The sequence below is a fragment of the Cupressus sempervirens genome, chromosome 6, assembly GCF_028749045.1.
Source record: "Cupressus sempervirens isolate cs-2001-9-10 chromosome 6, ASM2874904v1, whole genome shotgun sequence".
NCBI lineage: Eukaryota > Viridiplantae > Streptophyta > Pinopsida > Cupressales > Cupressaceae > Cupressus > Cupressus sempervirens.
The window spans coordinates 407,187,490-407,208,514 of record NC_143123.1 but is presented as its reverse complement, the minus strand read 5'-3'; the positions used below and the strand labels follow the sequence as shown (position 1 = coordinate 407,208,514).

Below are 21,025 nucleotides of genomic sequence, written 5' to 3'. Positions count from 1 at the left end.
TGTTTTAATTTATTATTTGTTAGTTAATTTTTTCAATAATGGTAAAACGGTTAATTTATTTTCATTTTTATTTTATACATTGAAGTTAATGAGAAATGTAATTTGTTTCACCTTTTTAAACAAATAGATATAATAATAAAAATATTATAAAAAATGATTTAATTTTTTTTAATTATAAACAAATTTTAAAAAATAAACAAAATATTATTTTATTTTAAAAAATTCAAATTGGGAATAGTAATGGCCTATTCCAATAAAAACTATTTTTTTGGAATAGACATATGCTCATTTTAAAGACAAAATTAAAATATGTTTGCCTATTCCCTATTCCAATTTAAGGTACCAAACATATAATACATTTTCTATTCCAATTTTCCTATTCTTATTACTACAAATAGACGAGTCAAATGAATCATATTCCTTGATTATATTGTTGATATACCCAAATTGAAATATACCCCGTGATTATGTCTTCAAAATAAAACCTATTCCTTGATGATGTTCTTATTACTTTGACTACTAGATATCTCCTCAATTACACCACCTTGATGATATAGACTCCTTGTTGATATTCTTATTCCTTGGCTCATAGATATCTCCTTAATTACACCTTTCCCATGCTTGCTCAAACCTATTTACCCACGGAGAGGAGATTGCTTTCTATCTCTGATAAACTATCTATACCTAACAAGCTCAAAATGATACTTATATTCCTCACCCAAACAGAAGAAATCGTAAGGTCTGTTGAGGGTCAACCGTTATACAGGCACGAATTTCGTCAGGCATACGAAGGCAACACTTAGTCAATTTTTCATTCAACTTGTAAATAGTAGTGCATAAAAATACCAAATTCGTACCGTGTTGAGGGGGCAAAAGGTGTCTTTGAGTGGTTGAAATCCCCTATCATCAGTAGGGATAAAAACGGGCAGGACTACGGCCCGGGCCCCAACAGTCGCCATCAGAGTTGCTGGTCGCATTAAAATCAGCGTCTTCCCATGTGTGGGATAATATTTTATTTATTTATTTTACTCATTTCTAGCCTCCATTTACTTTAGTAAAGGTATTTTGGTACGAGTACGATCCACTGGCGTCGTTTCCTTCCAAATGTTCAGCAAAATTCCCTTTTCAATCATTGTCTTTATTGTTATTCTCAGTCATCCTTATCGTGATAAATCTACCTAAAGCCTCTAGATTTCTGAATCCCTTCGATGTCCAAGAATGGAGATGCCCTTGTTTGGTTGCAGAAGTTCCTGCAATTAAAACTCATGGATTAGATTGTGGGTTCAAATTTAGAAACTTTCGGATTCGGTATTTTATATATATCTATTTTTCTCCATAACCAGCGAGCAGAATTACTACAATAAATGCTGATTTCAAGGTTGAAGTCTTGGGTTCGGCAATTCGTGGCATGTATGGGGTGGGTATTCCGTTCATTTCCTTTATATCTATTGGTGATTTTCTGTGGCATAAATTGTTTATCTTCCTGGTTTTGTGTGTTGTTTGTGTGGTATTCTGAACATGAACCCAGGCCGTCAAATGTTTATACCATTGTTTTAAATTGAATTAGGGTCAAAGTAACTTTTGAGCCATACATTTAGGCGGCTGTCTTTGAGAATCAGGATTGGAATACCGTGGAACAGCTAGAATTTTTTCTTTTAAGCTCTCAATTAGGAAAAAAACAAGGACAAAAGAGTTTGATATCTTAGACACATGCCGAACAGGGATAACTCTAAGAAACCCCACTTTAGAAAAAAGTATAAAACTATGGCGAATATTAGTTTAGGGAGAAAAATTCAATCTTTCATTATTGATGAAAATCATGGAAAAAATTACACGTACCTAGAAACAATGATTTTATTAGTATATGGAGCTTAATTAATTATCAAACTTTAAGGTTAAATTTAGCCCACTTTTATCATTACAGTTTCCCTCCAAATTATTGAATGGTGGTTTGGTGGAAGCACCCCTATTATTTTTAACTGTTGGATGATTCTAAATCAATGGCATAAATCCTATTTCAAGCCAAACTTTAAAAATGATACCAAGTTTTAAAGAAAGTTCCCAAAGTAAAGACAAGATTCTCCAATCAAATCTATTTCACGGCAAAGTGAGAAAGGATAAAAAGTTTCATGAAAAGTCTTTAGAATAGAGACACATGTCAAATCTACATACTTAATCCATAGTGTAACTTAAATTTTTACCAAATATTGGCGAATATGAGCATCAATTAAGACGAGCCTTGAAAATTGTCGGTGAATATATTGAAATTACTACGTAGAAAAATTAGATTCCATTGACAAAGTCAACACTAAAATATAATTGCTTATGTAATATTATTGGTGATTAGGTTAAGCACGAGACCCGATTTTAGTAAAGTGCAGGGACATGGACACCTCAAAAGTGCAAAAAAAAAAGCCAAATCTGGGGTCCCCGATGAGTGAGATTAGCCAGTTGACGAATATTAGCCACTAAAGTTATTCTTATGCCGAATTCAAGGGTTGGGGAAAACACTCTTTATTTCCCCTTTTTGTTTGTCATTTCTGGGATGAACGAAAGAAAATTTAATAAGCGTAAAGACAGAATTTTACAGTAGGCACAGCAGCCTTGAGTGAAAATGCATTTTTTAAGAGCTCCAGTTTTTATTTTTATTTTTTGGATGAGGTTATTGCTAATAGGTTCTTGATACTATGCTTTGCTGTAGGTGATATTACCATCAATTATGGAATTCTACCGTCGTGTAGATGCCATTTTCATCTTTAGGCTACAATCATGAAGAAAAGTTGTATCATTTAGAAAATTATAGTTGTAGTAAGGCTTGCCTCTTTGGAATCTTTTATAAACTCTTCCATAAATTTTCTATAAAAATCTGTTTTCCAACTTTAACTCTTTATTCAAAGATGTTATCACAAATTCTCAATCTCTGTCATACTCTAGTAAAGTGTAACAAAAACCTGAAAATAATCTTGTATCCCTTTATCTACGGTGAAGAAAGTTCAATGAAAACTTATGATGTAGAAGATTGATACTTTTTAACCTCTCTTTTAAGTTCTTCAGCAATTGTTCTTGTCTCACTCTTATGTACCTCTGTTCTGAACATTTTTTTTTAAAATATTGGCTTGCTCATTCAATCTTGAAGAGAGTGACAGTTGAACTTCATGCCAAATAACTTCACATTGATAGTGATCTTTCAGACATAATTTCATTGACTGTTTATGCTTGATATGATAGTGATATTCATGGAGAAATTTTTCCTTGCTTGGCATTAACCATATTGACAAACATGTCTAATATGTTTACAACACCTTTAATAGATAAGCTCTTCTGTTGTTCCTGATATGATTATGATATTCCTGTTGAAATTTTTCCTTGCTTGGCACTAACCATATTAGCAAACATGTCTAATATGTTTATACTTATAACACCTTTAATACATAAGCTCTTCAAACTGCAACTGCAACAGAGTTTTATCGTATCCACCAGCTATAAGATATATTTTGATTTAATCTCCTATCAAAGTGATTACCATAATTACACAAAGAAATGTGCGCTTGGTTTGTAGACATGGAGCTTGCTGAGCTTGCCAGATTTGAGCATTGTTGGGCAGTTAAATGAGACTATTCTGCACCTTTTTTGTTTATTTAGTATAAAAATATATTGGCCTCCCAACATGAATACATTCGTTTCTTCTAACTTTGGGGTTGGGTACAGGAGGTAAGCAAATCATGAACTTTGTATATTCCTGGATTAACAGTTTATCAGTGCCAACTTTCTAATTGGTGGCACTTCCTCAATTTATTACACCACAATTAATAAATCATAAGAATTTTCTTGAAGTTATTGGCAAATTTAGATGTTCAGAGAGTATAGCATAGTACAAATACCATGAATAGAAATATCCATATATTTAGAGTTAAAATGTGTTGTGGTCTGTTTATTTGTGCATGGTAATCAGGATTATCATGTCTGCCTTCTCTTTGATTATTTGAGTGCTTTAACTTTTAGTCACTTTTCAGCTTTTATGTTTCTTTTTAACTTGAGTACCATAATAGTCCAACTAGAGATTTTTACATGTCTTTCTCACTCCATTCCAGTAATGTTCTCATCAGGATTCTTTTTCTTGGTCCTGATGAAATGTGGTGTACCGAATGGTAGACTAAGCCCTCCCCACCATATGACACCCACACTCTTGTGTACCAGTGTCCCCTTTGTACGCTAATGACACCACCTCTGTACCGCACACTTTCATTGTACCATGCACACTTCTACCGTACTGCACACACTTCTACCATACTGTGCACACTTCTACTGTACCATGCACCATATGACTGCACTCAGTATGCTGCAACTCGAGCACCTCTGGCACCCGACACTCGACACCCTTTGACACTGGACACCTTCGACACTTAGTACCAAACGAATGAATATTATACTCGATCTATTCATAAATATGAATTACTATTATTATAATCCAAGGTAACACAATATATCGTAGATCAGGGTATATGTAAACCACAAAAATGAAAGGCTATCAATCGGAGATGTATATTCTTAGATTATATCCATATGCACAAATTTGTCTTTGCAAACGACTTCACAAATCTGATAATGAAGCACATAGTGAAATATCCAAAGTTATATCTAAAATGATGGACTAGGGTTGCTACTAACCACTGAAGTTGCACCTCCAAAACTTCAAACAAAAACTCAATTCCAATTGGAATCGCCAATACACAAGAAAAGATAACTCTAATGATTACCTATGGTGCCAATCAACACCTTGTAAAGGCCTCCAAGAAGTTTTTGGAAAGTTACAATGGCCGACATATCTTTATTTGATAAGTAGGAGATAATTTAACTATGGAGGAAACTTTGTAGTTAAGCACGCTCAGGCTGGAGTAGTACTGGGATGGGTGACCTCCCAGAAAGTCCTGGTGCTTCACCCTTGTGAGCATCACCTAGATCCAATGAGTGCTAAATGTTCCATTTATTCTCATGAGAGATGGATTCATGTTGAATCACTACTCATGAAACACGGGTCATCGAGTTTGACTCCAAATCACACAGTTAAATCCTGATATTCACATCACAATATCTTTATTTATTATTTTGGCCCCTTTTTATTTTATAACTAAATTAATTGATTAAAGAAGTTCTTTATAATATTATTTAAATTTTAGGATCACATAATTCATTAATTTAATTAAGTTGCTTTATTAAAATTGGGGACATTACAACTGTCACCACCCAAAGATTGTTTCCCCTAAGAAATGGTCACCAACCCGTTTGCCAATTGCAAAGCTCTAGGATCCCAAACCGTGCGCAGGTGTTGATAGTCGTATCCGCTTAAAGCTTGATGCCACACCATGACTGTGAGAACCACCTACAAATCTCCAATAAGCTTTTATTGCGCCACTCTAATATAACATTGCCCTACTTGGAGTTGAGGAACAACACATCAAAATCCAACATGCTTTCTTCATATAGATGCCACTCCCAAGGAGGACTTGGAGTTGAGGAATAACACATCAAAATCCAACTTGCTTTTTTCATATAGATGCCACTCCCATGGAGAGATGGAAATCATACATACCTCATGCCTAATTGAAGGAAAAACTGCATCTGCTTAACCAACTGTAGAGATTGCTCCTACAGGGGATCATTGGTAGATTTTGCCTCTCCATGAAGTTGATCAACCACTGTTGGCTTGATAAAATTAATGCAAACATCTTCATCCTTGTGGTAGTCTTGAAATTTTAGATGTTCTCCACTTGAAGGTACAATTGTTGCCTCTTTCTTGTTGTCTATGAGTATGTCTTTATCCTCTTCTTAGGATTTAAAGTGTCGTGTTGTCCATTGTCAATCCCTTGCTTCAGATTATTGTTGTAGACTATAATTACCTTCGGAGGATGGATACTTAATTTTGAGGTCTATGCAATCCTAGAGAGAGATGACCATTTGTTGTCCAACATCAACCCAAACCTGCTTGAATTGCTTTAGTGACTCAACTAAAGGGGTGCTTGCATTTCTTGTTGCTCTATCTTGGGAAGGAAGGTTGGCATCATTTACCTTGTGTTGCAGGGTTGTGAATCTCCTTTCATCCTCTCTTTTGTCAAGTGATTGAGCATCTCCTCCATTTGTTGATACTACTCATAGTTGGAAAACTTGCCAAAACCAAAAATGCGCCAAGGCTTGAAAATAATATTCTGGTAAAATTCGGCCAGTTCTAAGTGAAAACTAGGCAAAAAACTCAGGAACCTAATGAAATGCTTGATTTTAATTATAAATGCATTTCTCTTTGCAAATTTCAATGAGAAGATACATGTAATGAGTTAATAAATGAGAGCACAAAAGAAACAAGCCGAGTTTAGATATATTTGAATGCAAAGTGGGCTTGTCATTTGGAATATTTTTGGCTGGAAGCAAAATAGTAAATAGGTTTTGTAAAACTAAAGAAAATACTTCATTACAATTGCATCTCTCTTCCTAGCAATAGTAAAAACCAAGGAAGAGGTAGAACTATATAGGGTCTAGTCCTAGATGCCTACGATGAGCATGGCTATGCCACCTTGTTTGATATGCCCACTTAGTTTGTGGCTCATCCTCCATCTTGGATGTATCTTTGTCTCTAGCTTCTCTTGGCATTGATAATGACTCCTCATCTGACTCATCCTCGTCAATGTAATCCATTGTGAAGCCAAATCCACCCCTTCCTCCATAACCCGCCTCTCCAAATCATTGACATCATCTTCAAATACCACCTCAAATCTGCTTCAAATTCATTTGAAATCCACTTCAAAGTCAACGGAATTCAGTTTGCAAGTGTTTGGAAGACTATTTTTCCATCTCTCAACGAAATACAAGTGATGAAATGAGAAATGAAATTCATTTGGGCCATTTTTTGCCCTTAAGCACTATTCTAAAACTATGCCCGAGAGTTTTTAATTTGATGAGTTGTTGGCAAAAACATGGCGAGTACTCAACAATTTTTTGCCAAAAACTCTTCAACTTTTTGGCAGTAGTAAAAGTTGTAAAAACTCGCTTAGCCAAACTTCACAACTAGTTTTTGCAACTCGCTGAGTAATCCATCTATGGTCTTAGCAAGCTATTGTTGAATATTATCAACTCCCTCAACATGGTTGTCATAACTAGATGTGTATTTCCCCTTCTATTACTGGATGCCATGATTCTCCCAAACATGTTGGCAAGGTCACTAGCTTTGATACCATTGTGATGTACCAAATGGCTGACTAGGCCTCCCCATCGTACAACGCCCACACTCTTATGTACTTGTGTCCCCTTTGTATGCGAATAACACCTCCACTGTACCGTACCGTACACAGTTTCACTGTACTACACACACTTCTACCATACTGCCTACTGCACATTGCATGATTGCACTTCGCATGCCACAATTCTACACCCTTAACACCCGACACTTGACATCATTCGACACCTATTGATGTGTTTTTTATGACTCACCAAACAGTAGAACAAAATACCGAAATATCTTATCCTCTCTTGAATAAAGTCTTGTGTATGCTAAGATTGCAAGAAGATCATACAATGACTTCAAGGTTCCTTTAATGCCAGGTCTTGACTGTGGATAAGATCAATAGTTGATGTGATTTGCTAATGATCACAAGGGGCTTTATGTGTTTATTCAGATTCATTTCAAGCCATACTAGATGTGGGAGCTATCTTAGGGTTTTGCAATGAAGTACTTTTTTTGGAGTTTTCACAAAATATGCAGAAATTCAATAAGACAAGGTTCAGGAATTCTATTCTAATCCTAAGGGTAGTGATAACAACAAATAGTATTCTAGTGGACAAATTCCTCAATTTACTGAATTCCGCTTTGCCAAGTTATAATACAACTATGCATGAATCGGTGCAATCTTCAAGGGTTATGCTAGTGATTTTCATATCACCACATACACCATTATAAAGAACAATGTATACGAATGATAGAAGTTGAGCATATGCATGAAAGGGGTTCAGGCTAACTTTACACGAGTTAGAATATCACTAAAATGTCAAAAGTATGAACCAAATGAACTCATCAATACACCATCATATTCTTTATTGTAATCACCACGCATTGACTATGCTAAACTTAATCTAATTGAAGAAATTTAGGAGAACAAGCAAATACTAAGACACGTCAAGTATTCACCAAACTCCAATGAAAACTTTATTATCTTAGCAGCTCATAGCAACAATCTCATAAAAATCTCTCTTTACAAATGAGAAATGAGGCCTTTATATAGGTCCTCGATTACAATAGGTAGCTTGGATGATCACAATAACCGATGGCCAAGATTGTGCCACATCAGCCCTAATTAGGGTTAGGGCAAAGGAAAGGAATCTACATTAATGCAACAAGGAATCCATTACTGTAGTGGGTAATAAATGCCCACTCTGCATGCTCATTTAGGAAGGAGTGGGGTGCAATAAATATCCACCATGCATGTCCATTGCTCAATAAATGCTCAGTCTTGAATAAATTATTCTTGATTCCATTCTCTGAATGCATAGAAGTTTGACTTGGAGACCTCGGTTCTTCATCAAAGATAATTTGATGCCATGAAATGATGATGGAGGCCATGTAAGCTCGAGTCTTTTCCAATTGCATCATTTTAACTAAGATCCAACTTTGACTGACTTTTTTGAAAATCTCTCTTCAAACATTCTCGTCTTCCATGTACTTGCTTGGAAATTTATATCCCTAAAATGGATTGGAATCCCTTGCTCTAGAATTTCTTCATATTGAACTTCCTTCGCCATGTTCTTGGATTTTTGGATTTGAACTTTGATCTTTGAACCTTGAATGTCTAGGACCGGATCACTTAGTACTTTGATCTTGGTACTAGAATTTTGGATTTGAGCGTCTTTCTTGAATTTCTAGAACTAGAGCTTTCTCCTCCTTTTTCTTCAAATGCCTTCAATTCACTGTTATGCCTTTTCTTAAATTTTGAAGAATTCCCCCTTTTTTTATCATCATCAATCATTTTTCCAGTCTTGGGTACACACTTGAAGAGGGTGAAATTCAAGATCTGGAGGAGAAATTTCCAGCACTTAATCCTTTTTCATTTTTCCATGAAGGAGAAAGTTTCCAACACTTAGCCATTTATTCTTCCATGAAGGAGGAATTGCCAACACTTAGCCAGTTTTTCTTCCATGAAGGAGAAACTTCCAACACTAGCATTTTTTCTTCCATGAAGGAGGAATTTCTAACACTTCACCATTTTTGCTTCTATGAAGGACAAATCTCCAACACTTAGCCATTTTTGCTTCCATGAAGGAGAAATTTCCAACACTTAGCCATTTTTGCTTCCATGATTTCTAATTCTCTTGCTCGTGGAAATTTTGAGTGGTCATGGATTTTGTCCATGATGGAAGAATTCCACAACAACCATTTTTCTCCAAGGCGAGATTTTTTGAGTGATCATGGATTTTGTCCATGATGGAAGAATTCTGCAACAACCATTTTTCTCCAAGGCTGGATTTTTTGAGTGATCGTGGATTTCGTCCATGATGGAAGAATTCCGCAACAACCATTTTTCTCCAAGGCTGAATTTTTTGAGAGATCGTGGATTTTGTCCATGATGGAAGAATTCTGCAACAACCCTTTTTCTCCAAGGTTGGATTTTTTGAGTGCCCATGGATTTTTTCCATGATGGAAGAATTCCGCAACAACCATTTTTCTCCAAGGTAGGATTTTTGAGAGATCATGGATTTTGTCCATGATGGAAGAATTCCGCAACAACCATTTTTCTCGAAGGTAGGATTTTTGAGTGATCTTGGATTTTTTCCATGATGGAAGAATTCTGCAACAACCATTTTTCTCCAAGGTAGGATTTTTGAGTGATCTTGGATTTTGTCCATGAGGGAAGAATTCCGCGACAACCATTTTTCCTGTTATTTTCATGCCTTTCTACTTTTGGATATTTCATGGGTGATTCCAGACTTAACCATTTTTTTCTTGATTGACTATCGTGCTTGCTCATTCTTTTGGATATAGACACATGTACCCTTTTTTCTCTTTATCAACCATAGCTCACTTGTTGCAGAAATAGACTTGCCAAAAATAGACATTCTAAAAATAGTAAGTTTTCCCAAAGTCAAAATAAGGCCAATCTGAGAGGCGGTGAAATTTACTAAAAATAGACTTTATAAAAATAGTAAGTTCTCCCAAAGGCAAAATAAGGTTAATCTGAGAGGTAGTGACATTTACTAAAAATAGACTTACTAAAAATAGACTTTCTAAAAATAGTAAGTCAAGACAATCAATTCTCAAACAAGCAAACAATTTCCATTCTCAGACCCACATGCACAACACTTTCCAGATCTGGCCAATTTTACCAATTCTCATTTGAAAGAGAGAACTTTAGAAGATTGAGCCCAATACTACCAAGAACTAAAGCCAAAAGGACAAGACCAAGAGACAAAAGGGGCCCCCCTATTTGCAATGGGGCGATGGTGTGAAAAGCCCACAACAACACCCAATATAATTTCCTTTTTTGCAACTTTTTCTCTCAGCATGTGATACTTAATAGAAATGTGCTTGGTCTTCGAATGCAACACTGAATTTTTAGATATATGTACTATACTTGTATTGTCACAATGTATGACAACAGTTTCACTGATTTCTATCCTTATATCCTTCAGCATTTGCTTCATCCAAACAACCTAATTGCAATTGTTTGCTGCTGTAACATTTTCTGCTTCCATTGTACTTTGTGATGTACAATCCTGCTTCTTGCTTAGCTAAGAAACCAAACTTCCTCCCAGAAAGAAGGCTCCACTACTAGTGCTTTTTCTATCATCCATATTGTTTGCCCAATCAGCATCAGTATAGGCACATACAGTGAAATCATTAGATCTATAATACCACAATTCGAACTCACACGTTCCTTTCAGATATCTACATATCTTTTGATTGCTGCATAATGTGCTTCTCTGGGATCAGCTTGGAATCTTGCAACAATTCCAACTGCATTTGCTATATCCAGTTTTGTGTGAGTTAGATATTGCAATCCTCCAATCATAGATCTGTACTTCTTTTGCTCAGCAGTAGGTGTCTCGTCCTTTGTAGATAACTTGTGTCCAATTACTATAGGTCTTCCAACCTTTTCAGTAAATCCTTCAAGTACTCAGTCTGAGAAATAAAGGTTCCTTCTTTATTCTGTACAATCTGTAATCTTAGAGAATATTTCATTTTTCCTATCATACTCATTTCAAATTCTTTCATCTCTTCAACAAATTTGTCACTTTCATCATTATTTCCTCCAAATATGATATCATCAACAAATATTATAAAAATCATCAAATCATCATCAATTTCTTTCCAATATAGATTACTATTTGCCATACCTTTGCTATATCCAAACTTTGTCAAATGTTTGTCCAACCTTGCATACCAAGTTTTGGGTGCTTTCTTCAAGCCATACAATGCTTTCTTCAGTTTGCATACTATGCCGTTATCGTCTGTCAAAGGACAACCTCTAGGTTGCTCAATGTACACTTCTTCAAGTTCTCCATTCAGAAATGTTGACTTGACATCCATTTGATACACTTTGAATTTCTTTTGTGCTACATAGGTTAAGAATAATCTTACCTGCTTCTATTCTAGCCGCTAGAGTATAGGTCTCATCATACTCTATTCCTTCTTGCTGTGAGTAACCCTTACATGCCAATCTTGCTTTATTCCTTACAATTTCACCTTGTTCATTCATCTTGTTCCTGAATACTCATTTAGTTCCTATCACATTCTTGTCTGTTGGTCTGGGGATCAATTCCTATGTCTTATTCTTTACCATTTGATCCAATTCCTCTCTCATAGCGTGTTTCCAATGATCATCTTTACATGCTTCATCTGCATTCTTAGGTTCAACTAGAGATATCAAACATAGTTCCTCATTGTCTCTACTTCTTATCATCACACCTTTACCTTTTCTTCCAATGATTTGCTTGGATGGGTGATTCTTTATCATATTCTTTCTCGAAGTAGGAGTTGCCATCTCAACTCTTGGCTCTACTGAAGGTTCCCAGCTTTGTTCTTGCCTTGGCTCTCCTTCATTCTGCAAATCATTGTTAGTGTCAAGAAATACCTCATCATCCCTTGGCTTAGTAACAACATCATCATCTGAATTGTAATCAACTATTCTTTCTTGTATCCTAAATTTCTCATCAATTCTCACATTTGCACTTTCCATAATAGTCTTAGTTTTCAGATTATAGCTTTTATAAGCATTTCTTTTCAATGAATAACCAAGAAACATACCTTCATCACTTCTAGCATCAAACTTACCAATATCATCATCTTTTTTGATATAACACTTACTACCAAAATTTTTGAAATACTTAACTATAGGTGAGTGACCAAACCACAGTTCATAAGGAGTCTTGTTTGTGTCTTTCTTGACTTGCACTCTCTTCATAGTGTAGACTATTTTATTCACAGCTTCTCTCCAAAACATCTTGGATACATCATTCTGAGCTAACATAGCTCTTGTTGCTTCTGTAACTGACCTGTTCCTTCTCTCTGCAATGCCATTTTGTTCAAGGGTTCTCAGAGCTGATAACTGTCTTTTGATTCCATTTTCTTCACAAAACATGTTAAACTCATTTGAAATAAATTGTCCTCTTCTATTTGATCTTAAACATTTAATCTTCATACCAAATTCATTCTCAACTCTATTCTTAAATATCTTAAACTTAGCAAATGCCTCATATTTCTCTTTAAGAAATGCAACCCACATCATTCTAGAGAAGTCATCAACTAGAATCATAAAATACCTTCCACCATAGAATCCTTTAGTCTTTGTAGGACTGATGAGATCTGTGTGTACAATCTCCAGTATTGCTGTAGTAGTAAACTTCTTGCTGGGAAAAGAAGTTCTGTTATGTTTGGCTAAAACACACTCTTTGCAAATTATGTTAATAGGTTTTGCAATCTTAGGCAAATCTCTAACTGCAAACATACTACTAGTCTTCACAATACTGTCAAAGTTTATATGACAAAATATCTTATGCTATAACCAACTATCATCTACCTTTGCAACCAAACATGTCATTTTAGTAGAATTCAACTGAAATACATTAACTCTAGATTTGGTTTCTGTTCCAATTACCTTTCCATCTTTATCTCTAATCATGTATGTCTTCACTGTGAACTGCAGCTAATAACCTTTGTGCACTAGTTGTCCAACACTTTAAAAAATGTGCTTTAAACCATTAACAAAATATACATCCTTGTGTTAGTTTTACCATCAAGAGTTATAGATTCAATACCTTTAACTTGGCATGTCGCATTGTTTTCAACTCTGACAATGCCTCTATCCTGACTTTTGAAGTCAACAAATTTGTTCATATCACCAGTCATATGATGAGAACAACCACTGTCAATTATCCAATTAGATTCTTTTCAACCTGTGACACCAAAGCTACTTTATCTAGACTTTCTTGTTTAATTGCTACAAATCCAATTTCATCATCACTAGCACTTACTGCTTGTTCATCAGAATCATTTTCTTCATTTGCATACAAACACTCTCTATCTCTTCTAGGTTTGTAATTTCCTTTATACTTTTTCTCTCTTTTAAGACACACAGATGTATAATGACCATATTCATCACAAGTCCAACATTTAATGATTTTTTTACCTCCTTTTTCTCTTCTTATCAGAAAGGCTACTCCTTCAATCTTTCTGTCCTCCTCAGATCTGTTTTTGCTAGCAAAATCTCCTCTAGCACTTGTGCTCTTTGATAAACTAGGTTGAATATTCAAGGCATTGAAAGTTGTCTTTGTTCTGGTCAATTCTCCAGATTGTCTAAGCTCATTCTCAACTGCTTCAAGTCTTCCAAGCAATGGCTCCTTTGTGAAATCTTTGGTACAAGTTATCAACAACTATATCATTTGAACTGCTGGCTTAAATGGTGGTGTTAGAGTCTTCTATATCCTGCATATAATCTCATCATCTTCTTTGGTTCCTCCTTGAGATTTAATACCCGCAATAATTTCTGATAATCTGCCTACATATGTTCTTACATATTCATATTCTATCATTTTAGTATCTTGAAATGCAGAAATCCAACTTTGTAGTTTCAACTTCTTAGAATGTGTATCACTTTCAAAACTAGTTTCCAAAGCTTTCCAAATCAAATGTGAAGTAACAAGTGATTTTACCTGATTGTATTCAATTTCAAGAAGTGCAGTCAATGGTGCTTCTTCAGCTCTGATGTCGCACATAAAAAGATCTCTTTCATCCTTGGTACAATTTTCCAAATCTTTTTTAGCAATGATTGTTTTCATTGATTTTGTCAAGATCCAATATCCTAGGCTCATACACAACAGATGTGTCTCCATCTTTTCCTTCCAGTTGTCATAATTTGTTCCATTGAACTTCGGATTATCTTTCTTGAACATGCTCGCCATGGATCTCCCAAAGTTGTTAAACTTTATCTTCAAGGACTTGATGCTCTGATACCAATTGTTAGAAACAATAGTCCACCAAGATAATTGAGATGGGGGGGGGGGCGGGGGTGGCGGGGCGGGGGGGGGGGGGGGGGGGGTGTGTGAATCAGTTATCCAACAATTAAAACATTTATCTTCTTTAAACAAACTTAACCATTTAACCAAAGTAAACAACAACCATAATAAGATGCACAGACAATTACACCGATATGTTAACTAGGGAAACCCTTGATCAGAGGGAAAACTCCGGTGGGAATGATGCCCACAAGATTATGTACTAATATAAATATTCCTTGTTAGAGGATGGACTCTATTAGGAGTCTATTACAACATGTAGTACATATCAGTCCCTATTAGGAGACTTTGAATCCCTGTTAGGAGTTGTGGTACAAAGTATGCAAGAAGAGCCCACTGCCCAAACATGCAATTTCAACTACAAAAAGAGCTCTTTGCTCAAACATGCAATTTACTGTTATGTTCTTCTTTCTTTTGTTTTTTCAACCGAACCAATCATTGTTAAACCTTGGAGACCAGGTCACTAACCTCGGATCCAAACATCAAACCTTGAATCACTCAGCAAAAACTCGACAATAAAGTTTCCTTTACTTCCGCTTTGTTCTGCTCAACTTTGCATTCCGCTCTGCTGCTTACAATTACTTCTTATCAATCCAAATCCATGTTTATGATAAAGGAAAATGTCCTTCCTTTATATCGAGTCCATAAAACAATTCCTTAAGTTGGCTGTTAGACCTTCTTAGTTAATCATTATAGGACCACATTAAGAATACGTTACACTTAGCAATAATATTAATCTTCTGCCTTGCAACTTGAATGTCTTTCCATACATGTAATATTATGATGAGCGAACTTGGCCACGTCATCATCAACATCTCTTCTTCACATCCTCAACCTCGATTCTCAGAATAACAACTCTGCTACAAGCTGTAACAAGTGTACCAGAACATGCCTCTACAAACTCTATCTCAGAATAGACATCAACAAAACTTACATAACTTCTTCCAGACTTATCATTTCTTCATCTGACATTAACTACATATACTAGATACTCAGAAGTATCTCCCATAACTTCAGATAGTGAGAATACTCAACTAGCCGTCCGTACCAACTTGATCTTTCCACTGTTCTTTTATCAAATACCACATAAGACTGCTATGTTGACATCAATGACAAATTCAGTCATGAATGTAACATATCATCATAGTAACATTTCTACAATACTCCCCCATTGGAATATTATCAGCATTCATGCTTCCAACAAGAAGGCCTCACAAATTTGACAATGAAGTACACTGAAATATTTGGAGTGATGCCTCTAATTGCAAACTAGGGTGGTTGGTAACCGCTAAAACTGCAATTGCAGACTAGGGAGGGTCTTGCACCCTTTGAAACTGCCAACAAGAACTCAATTCCAATTGGAATCGCCAATGCACAAGAAAAGATAACTGAGTCAGTCCATGATAACTACCTACGGTGCCAACTAATGCCTTGTAAAGGCCTCCAAGAAGTTTCTGGAAAGTTACAATGGGCCTACATAACTTTATTTATCATTTTATTATTTTGGCCCCATTTTATGTTATGACTAAATTAATTAATTAAAAATGTCTTATTTTCCGGGTTCAGACCTTGCTGCCCAGATCTGGGCCTGGGTTCGCTGTGGGTCCGAGTAGGGTCCTTATTTTGGACTGTGGGTCCGCCCAGGGTCGACTCGCAGTCCAAAATAAGGACTGTCGACTCGCAGTCCAAAATAAGGACCCTACCTGGACCCGCAGTGAACCCGTGGGTTTATCTTTTTTTTGTATATATATATATATATATGTATATGTATAATGTACCCACGAACCCAAATGGGAATTTTTTTTTGCCCGAACCTACGGACCCAAACCACCAGCCCGAATCCGTCCCCGAACCCGAATCGGCAACTTAGAAAAAATCCTTTATAATATTATTTAAATTTTTGGACCACCTGATTAATTAATTAATTAAATTTAATTAAGTCACTTTATTAAAATTGGAGACATTACAGTCCTCGCTGCCTAGAGATTGCTTGTCCTCAAGCAATCTGTCATCAAACCATTTGCCAACTGTGAAGCTCTTGGATCCCAAACCAATTGCGGGTGCTGATAGCCGTATCCTCTGAAAGCTAGATGCTGCACCGTGACTGCGAGCACCACCAAGCTTTTGCTGCACTGCTCTGATATAAACATTGCCCTGCATGGAGTTGAGGTACAACATATCAAAATCCCACTTGCTTTCTTCATATCAATGCCAGTCACAAGGAGACATGTCAACCAATGCCTTATATGCCTTTTGCTAAATTACTGATTTGTGGTCAACTATCATTTATTTGTAGGCATGAGTTTTCCACAGTCCATAGTCATCTGCAAAGAGTTTCTGGATAAACTGTGGAATATTATCTATTTCTTTATTTTGTTTCTCCTGGCTCTTTTCCTCTCTTCCACCTCATGCCTTCTGCTCACTTTCCAGTCTCTCTTTCTCAACCCCCCCCCCCCCCCCCCCCCCGCCACTCTGTTTTCCTCTCTCTCCCCCCTCTCTCTTCCTCTCTCGCTCTCCTTTTTAAGTCTTTAGTCTGCAATCCAATTTTTCACTTTCCCCATCCTGATGATGGATTCTGAGTGCAATTCAAAACGTTGATGCCAAAATTACACAGTTTATTCAGAAACTGTGCATATCATTTATCTATTAATCTTTTTCAAATTTAGTGCTAACTTATGGAAGTTGTGCAATATTTGCATTGGAATTTAAAATATTTCTTCTGATTTGTACTAATGTTTCTACAGCACCTTTTGTATGCCAATTCATTTTTATCCTACCTTTATTTTTCTGTTATTGATTTTCTAATTTTATTTTCTGCTCTTTTATTAATCCTACCTTGCAACAGAGCAGTGGTTGTCTTGGAGGCTGTGCAAGACCAACACCAATTATTGCTGTGGATGAGCCCTCAAAGGGATTGAAAATTCAGGGAGAAAGTGTGAAGGGGCCTGATTTCTCTGACGATTTTTGGAGTACAAGTACTAATGAGATGGACAATAGCACAGCACCATCCCAGAGAAGCGGGTCATCAATAGGTGTACCAAACTCAAATGCTGATAACCGTGGAACAAACGCCAACTCAAATAACACCGAGTTTGTCAACCATGGTAAATGTTCTCATTTTTGCTAAATCTTTCAATTTTGAAAACTGACCATCTACCCAAAGCTAGTTCCATGGCTGTGGATAACATTGTAAACAATAATGGCATTATGCTGCTTCTGCATTTTGATATTAATTTTTGTTTTATGTTTATGCTGATCCTTCATTAGCTCTCAACTTGTGGAATGAAATACGGCGGGAATGGGTTGGAGATCGACCTCGGAATCATCCCACACAGCCACGTGAACCTGTTTTGAGGTATTTTATAATGGATGTGGGCATTTGTGATGGTTATGCCCCTTGTTAAAGATCAATCTCTATATTGGCCGAATATTTAGATTAGGCGTGTTGTTCCCTTTCTTCCACACTAACATTGTTGTTGATGTTGTCTCTATGGTGATGGTTCTAGTTGGACGACAACTTACGACAGTTTGCTCGGAAGCCATAGGCCATTCCCACAACCTGTCCCTCTTCCGGTAAGTTTAGTATAATATATCCTTGTGCAAATGTTTTTAGCAACATTGTGAAATGGATGTAATTAAATATGTTGTTTAATTTGACATTTTTTGTTGCAGGAAATGGTTGAATATCTTGTAGATGTTTGGGATCAAGAAGGATTGTATGAGTAAGGTCTATGCCCTGGAAACTTGAAGTACATGAAGACAAATAATTATCATATTTCCTGTTTAAGAAGCCATGTTAGATTGTGGGCTTGTCAGATCATTATTATAAAGGAGCTCTACATGCCAGACCAATGGCATGCAGATGACAGAGTGATCTTGTCAGCATTATCTCAAGGGTAAATCTTATTATTGTGCCTTATTTTTGGTGCTTTTTCCCTAGTGGACAAGTGCAAACTGCAAATTAATTACTGGTCATTGCTGATAGAACTTTCTTACAATCAAAAGACCTGTAAGAACCAAGTTTCTAAAGCATGGAGGATTAATTATGGCTAGATTGTAAACAAGCTCAAAAGGCAATATTAACAGATGCTCTAAGTTTAATGAATGTGTATGCTGTACCCTTAAAAGTCATGAAACATAACTCTTCGATTTAATTATGTTACCAATGTGTCCCCTGCAATACCTGGATCTTGGCCTGGTTCATACCGGGTTCAGATTTGGGGCCAATATGCCAGTGGAATATGTCAGGGCGTGTACAGGTGATTCAGTTTTGTTCCAAAGCCTGTTGAACCCAGCAGAACCCGACAGAATATTAAACAAAACAGAGAAGCAGTTTTTTGTTTTTTTTTTGGCTATTTTTAAAAAGCAATTTTCTAACCCTAAAATTGTTCTCTTGACACTCTTGAGATTTATGACCATGTTTATCCATGATTTTTCTTTATGCTATATGTTCTAACTGTTATTCAATTAGAATACCCTAGCATATAAAACATTACAGATATTACTTAAATTTTAGTAGTTTAATTTTATTGTTTATAATCTAATTCTGTACTCACAATTTTTTTGATATAATAAAATATTTATGAACTCTATATATGCTAAACCGTGTATTTTTATGATCTTTGTCCTTTGCAAAGATGAAAGCAGTCAAGGCTGTTTATTTTCACTGAACCAAACTCCAAACTCTTAACATACCTCAACCGGATACTCAGCAATTTAATGAAAGTACGAATAGAACTATTAATCATGGGATATACATGGAATATCTAGCACCTTCGATATTTTGTGGCATTTAATGTTACAGGGCAAAACAAGAGGTAGAATTATAAAAGGCAGTTCATACAAAATTGTGTCAAAATTGTGTCATGCCATTGATTGATGATTATGGTGGCCCTTTTAGTTTAATGGAGCAAAGAGAAATATCTGTGGTAATCAGAGTTTCTTTAAAAACAATTGGTAATAGCCCTTTTGTGTTTTGTATTAGATAAATTGTAGGGTATCTTAGGACAAATAATAATAGTTTGGTTGTAAGCTGCTTTGAGTGGTTTGTAATAATAGTTTGATTGTAAGCTGCTTTGAGTAAAATGTCGAAACCAAGTTCATGTTGTACATTTGTTATTTGTCATTCTGTGTAGATGGTTACACGTATATTCTATTTGTCATTATAAAGTGGCATAATGTAAGTAATTAAGTATTATGGCCGGTGCGGTCAACCACATATGGTGTCATAGCCTTCCATTGGTTCATGGTATAAAGATCAGATTGAATAAATGCATTTTGAAGACAGATTGTTATGTGGGCACCATTTGATTGGCTGAGCAGCTACGGTAGGGAGATCTGCCCGGTTTAGGTAGTAGCAATAAAATGTTTCAACACGTGAGAGAAAGTTGCAGTTAATGCTGAAGTGTTTGACGTGTGTGTAGATAAGTTCAGGTTATTGTGATAGGCGTGGGCAATTTTTCGTCCCAATTAAGATGCACAGGAGCAATTCATACAGCTAGTCACATTATAAAGGAGCATAGATATAGTATGTTGCCTTCATAAGAACCGCAACGTGAAGCTTGGAGTGTTAGTGTGGCGGCTGCCATTAAAGGAGGGAGTTTTTGGGTTTTGTTTTGGCTGCAAACAAGGTTGTTGATGCGCCAGGCTTTGCATTCAGCTTGCTAAATCTGTTTTCAAATTTGTAACGGGCAGCTCTTCTGAATTCACCACCAACAGAGAGCAAATAAAAGTCTCCTTTATATTAATTCGTTTTGATTTAAGCTACCACTTGAGAGATATAAAACTCAATTGTTTGTTATGGAAAGCTCCTTAGATTTGTTGCTGTGTATGAGCAGTTTTATTGCAAGAAAATTTATCAGTGAATGTTTGAAGTCGTCGTTGTAGATTTAATCTTACACTCAACATTTTTGGATGCATGTATACCATTTAAAATAGTACTAAATTCAAAGTTTTGTCCTGCTTTTCATTCATAATCGATTGAAATGTGTATGTATACCGGTTAAAAATCAAATTATTTGATTCGAAGTCTTTTCCTGCTTTTCATTCATAATGTCGATTCAAAAGGAGCATTGAATTCTATAATGAATATAGTGGCTGGAAATATCAGAAGTTTTCGTGATTTTTTTCAAGGCAAAGAAAAGGTTACGTTTAAGATTTTTTTCTGAAATCATGATTGTAGAACAAAGTCATAAAAGAGATCTATGAGTCGGTTACAATTAAAATTGACGAAATCTTTAGGGCAGTTACAATTCAAAACAAGTGAGCTAGAGTCCTTGTCTTTTGGTTAAAAATAGATAGTTGTTTGAGTAATAAACAAGAAAAGGAAATATTGTTTTGGGCATTACATAGATAACAGATTTGACAGAGTTGTTATACAGTGAACTGGATACATAAGGTTGAAGCAATATAAAATTTAGAGAAGCTATATTTAATCCGAGAGGGCAGTGATTTAACAAGAAAAGGAAATTTTGCA

At 35.8% G+C, this 21,025-nt stretch overlaps 1 protein-coding gene across 2 annotated transcripts; it reads left to right on the top strand.

Annotated features, from left to right (window-relative positions):
* The first annotated feature begins 824 nt into the window (after positions 1 to 824).
* On the top strand, positions 825 to 18,935 carry LOC149552789 (uncharacterized). 2 transcript variants are annotated; one of them, XM_089788328.1, is made up of 5 exons: positions 825 to 1,417; positions 17,396 to 17,654; positions 17,818 to 17,905; positions 18,057 to 18,123; positions 18,223 to 18,935. In XM_089788328.1, the coding sequence occupies exons 1-5, from the start codon at positions 1,409 to 1,411 to the stop codon at positions 18,274 to 18,276; spliced, it is 477 nt and encodes a 158-aa protein (XP_089644454.1). In that variant the 5' UTR covers positions 825 to 1,408; the 3' UTR covers positions 18,277 to 18,935. The 2 variants fall into 2 exon arrangements, with proteins under 2 accessions (XP_089644454.1, XP_089644452.1); XM_089788326.1 differs by having other exon boundaries at positions 868 to 1,417; positions 17,401 to 17,654.
* Positions 18,936 to 21,025: the final 2,090 nt, after the last annotated feature.

What these genes read in the sequence shown, in the direction of transcription:
- LOC149552789 (XM_089788326.1), top strand. Translation starts at nt 1,365, where the DNA reads ATGCTGATTTCAAGGTTGAAGTCTTGGGTTCGGCAATTCGTGGCATGT. An exon ending in CAATTCGTGGCATGTATGGG is followed by an intron (nt 1,418 to 17,400) that starts GTGGGTATTCCG and finishes GCAACAGAGCAG; the next exon opens with TGGTTGTCTTGGAGGCTGTG. An exon ending in CCACGTGAACCTGTTTTGAG is followed by an intron (nt 17,906 to 18,056) that starts GTATTTTATAAT and finishes TGATGGTTCTAG; the next exon opens with TTGGACGACAACTTACGACA.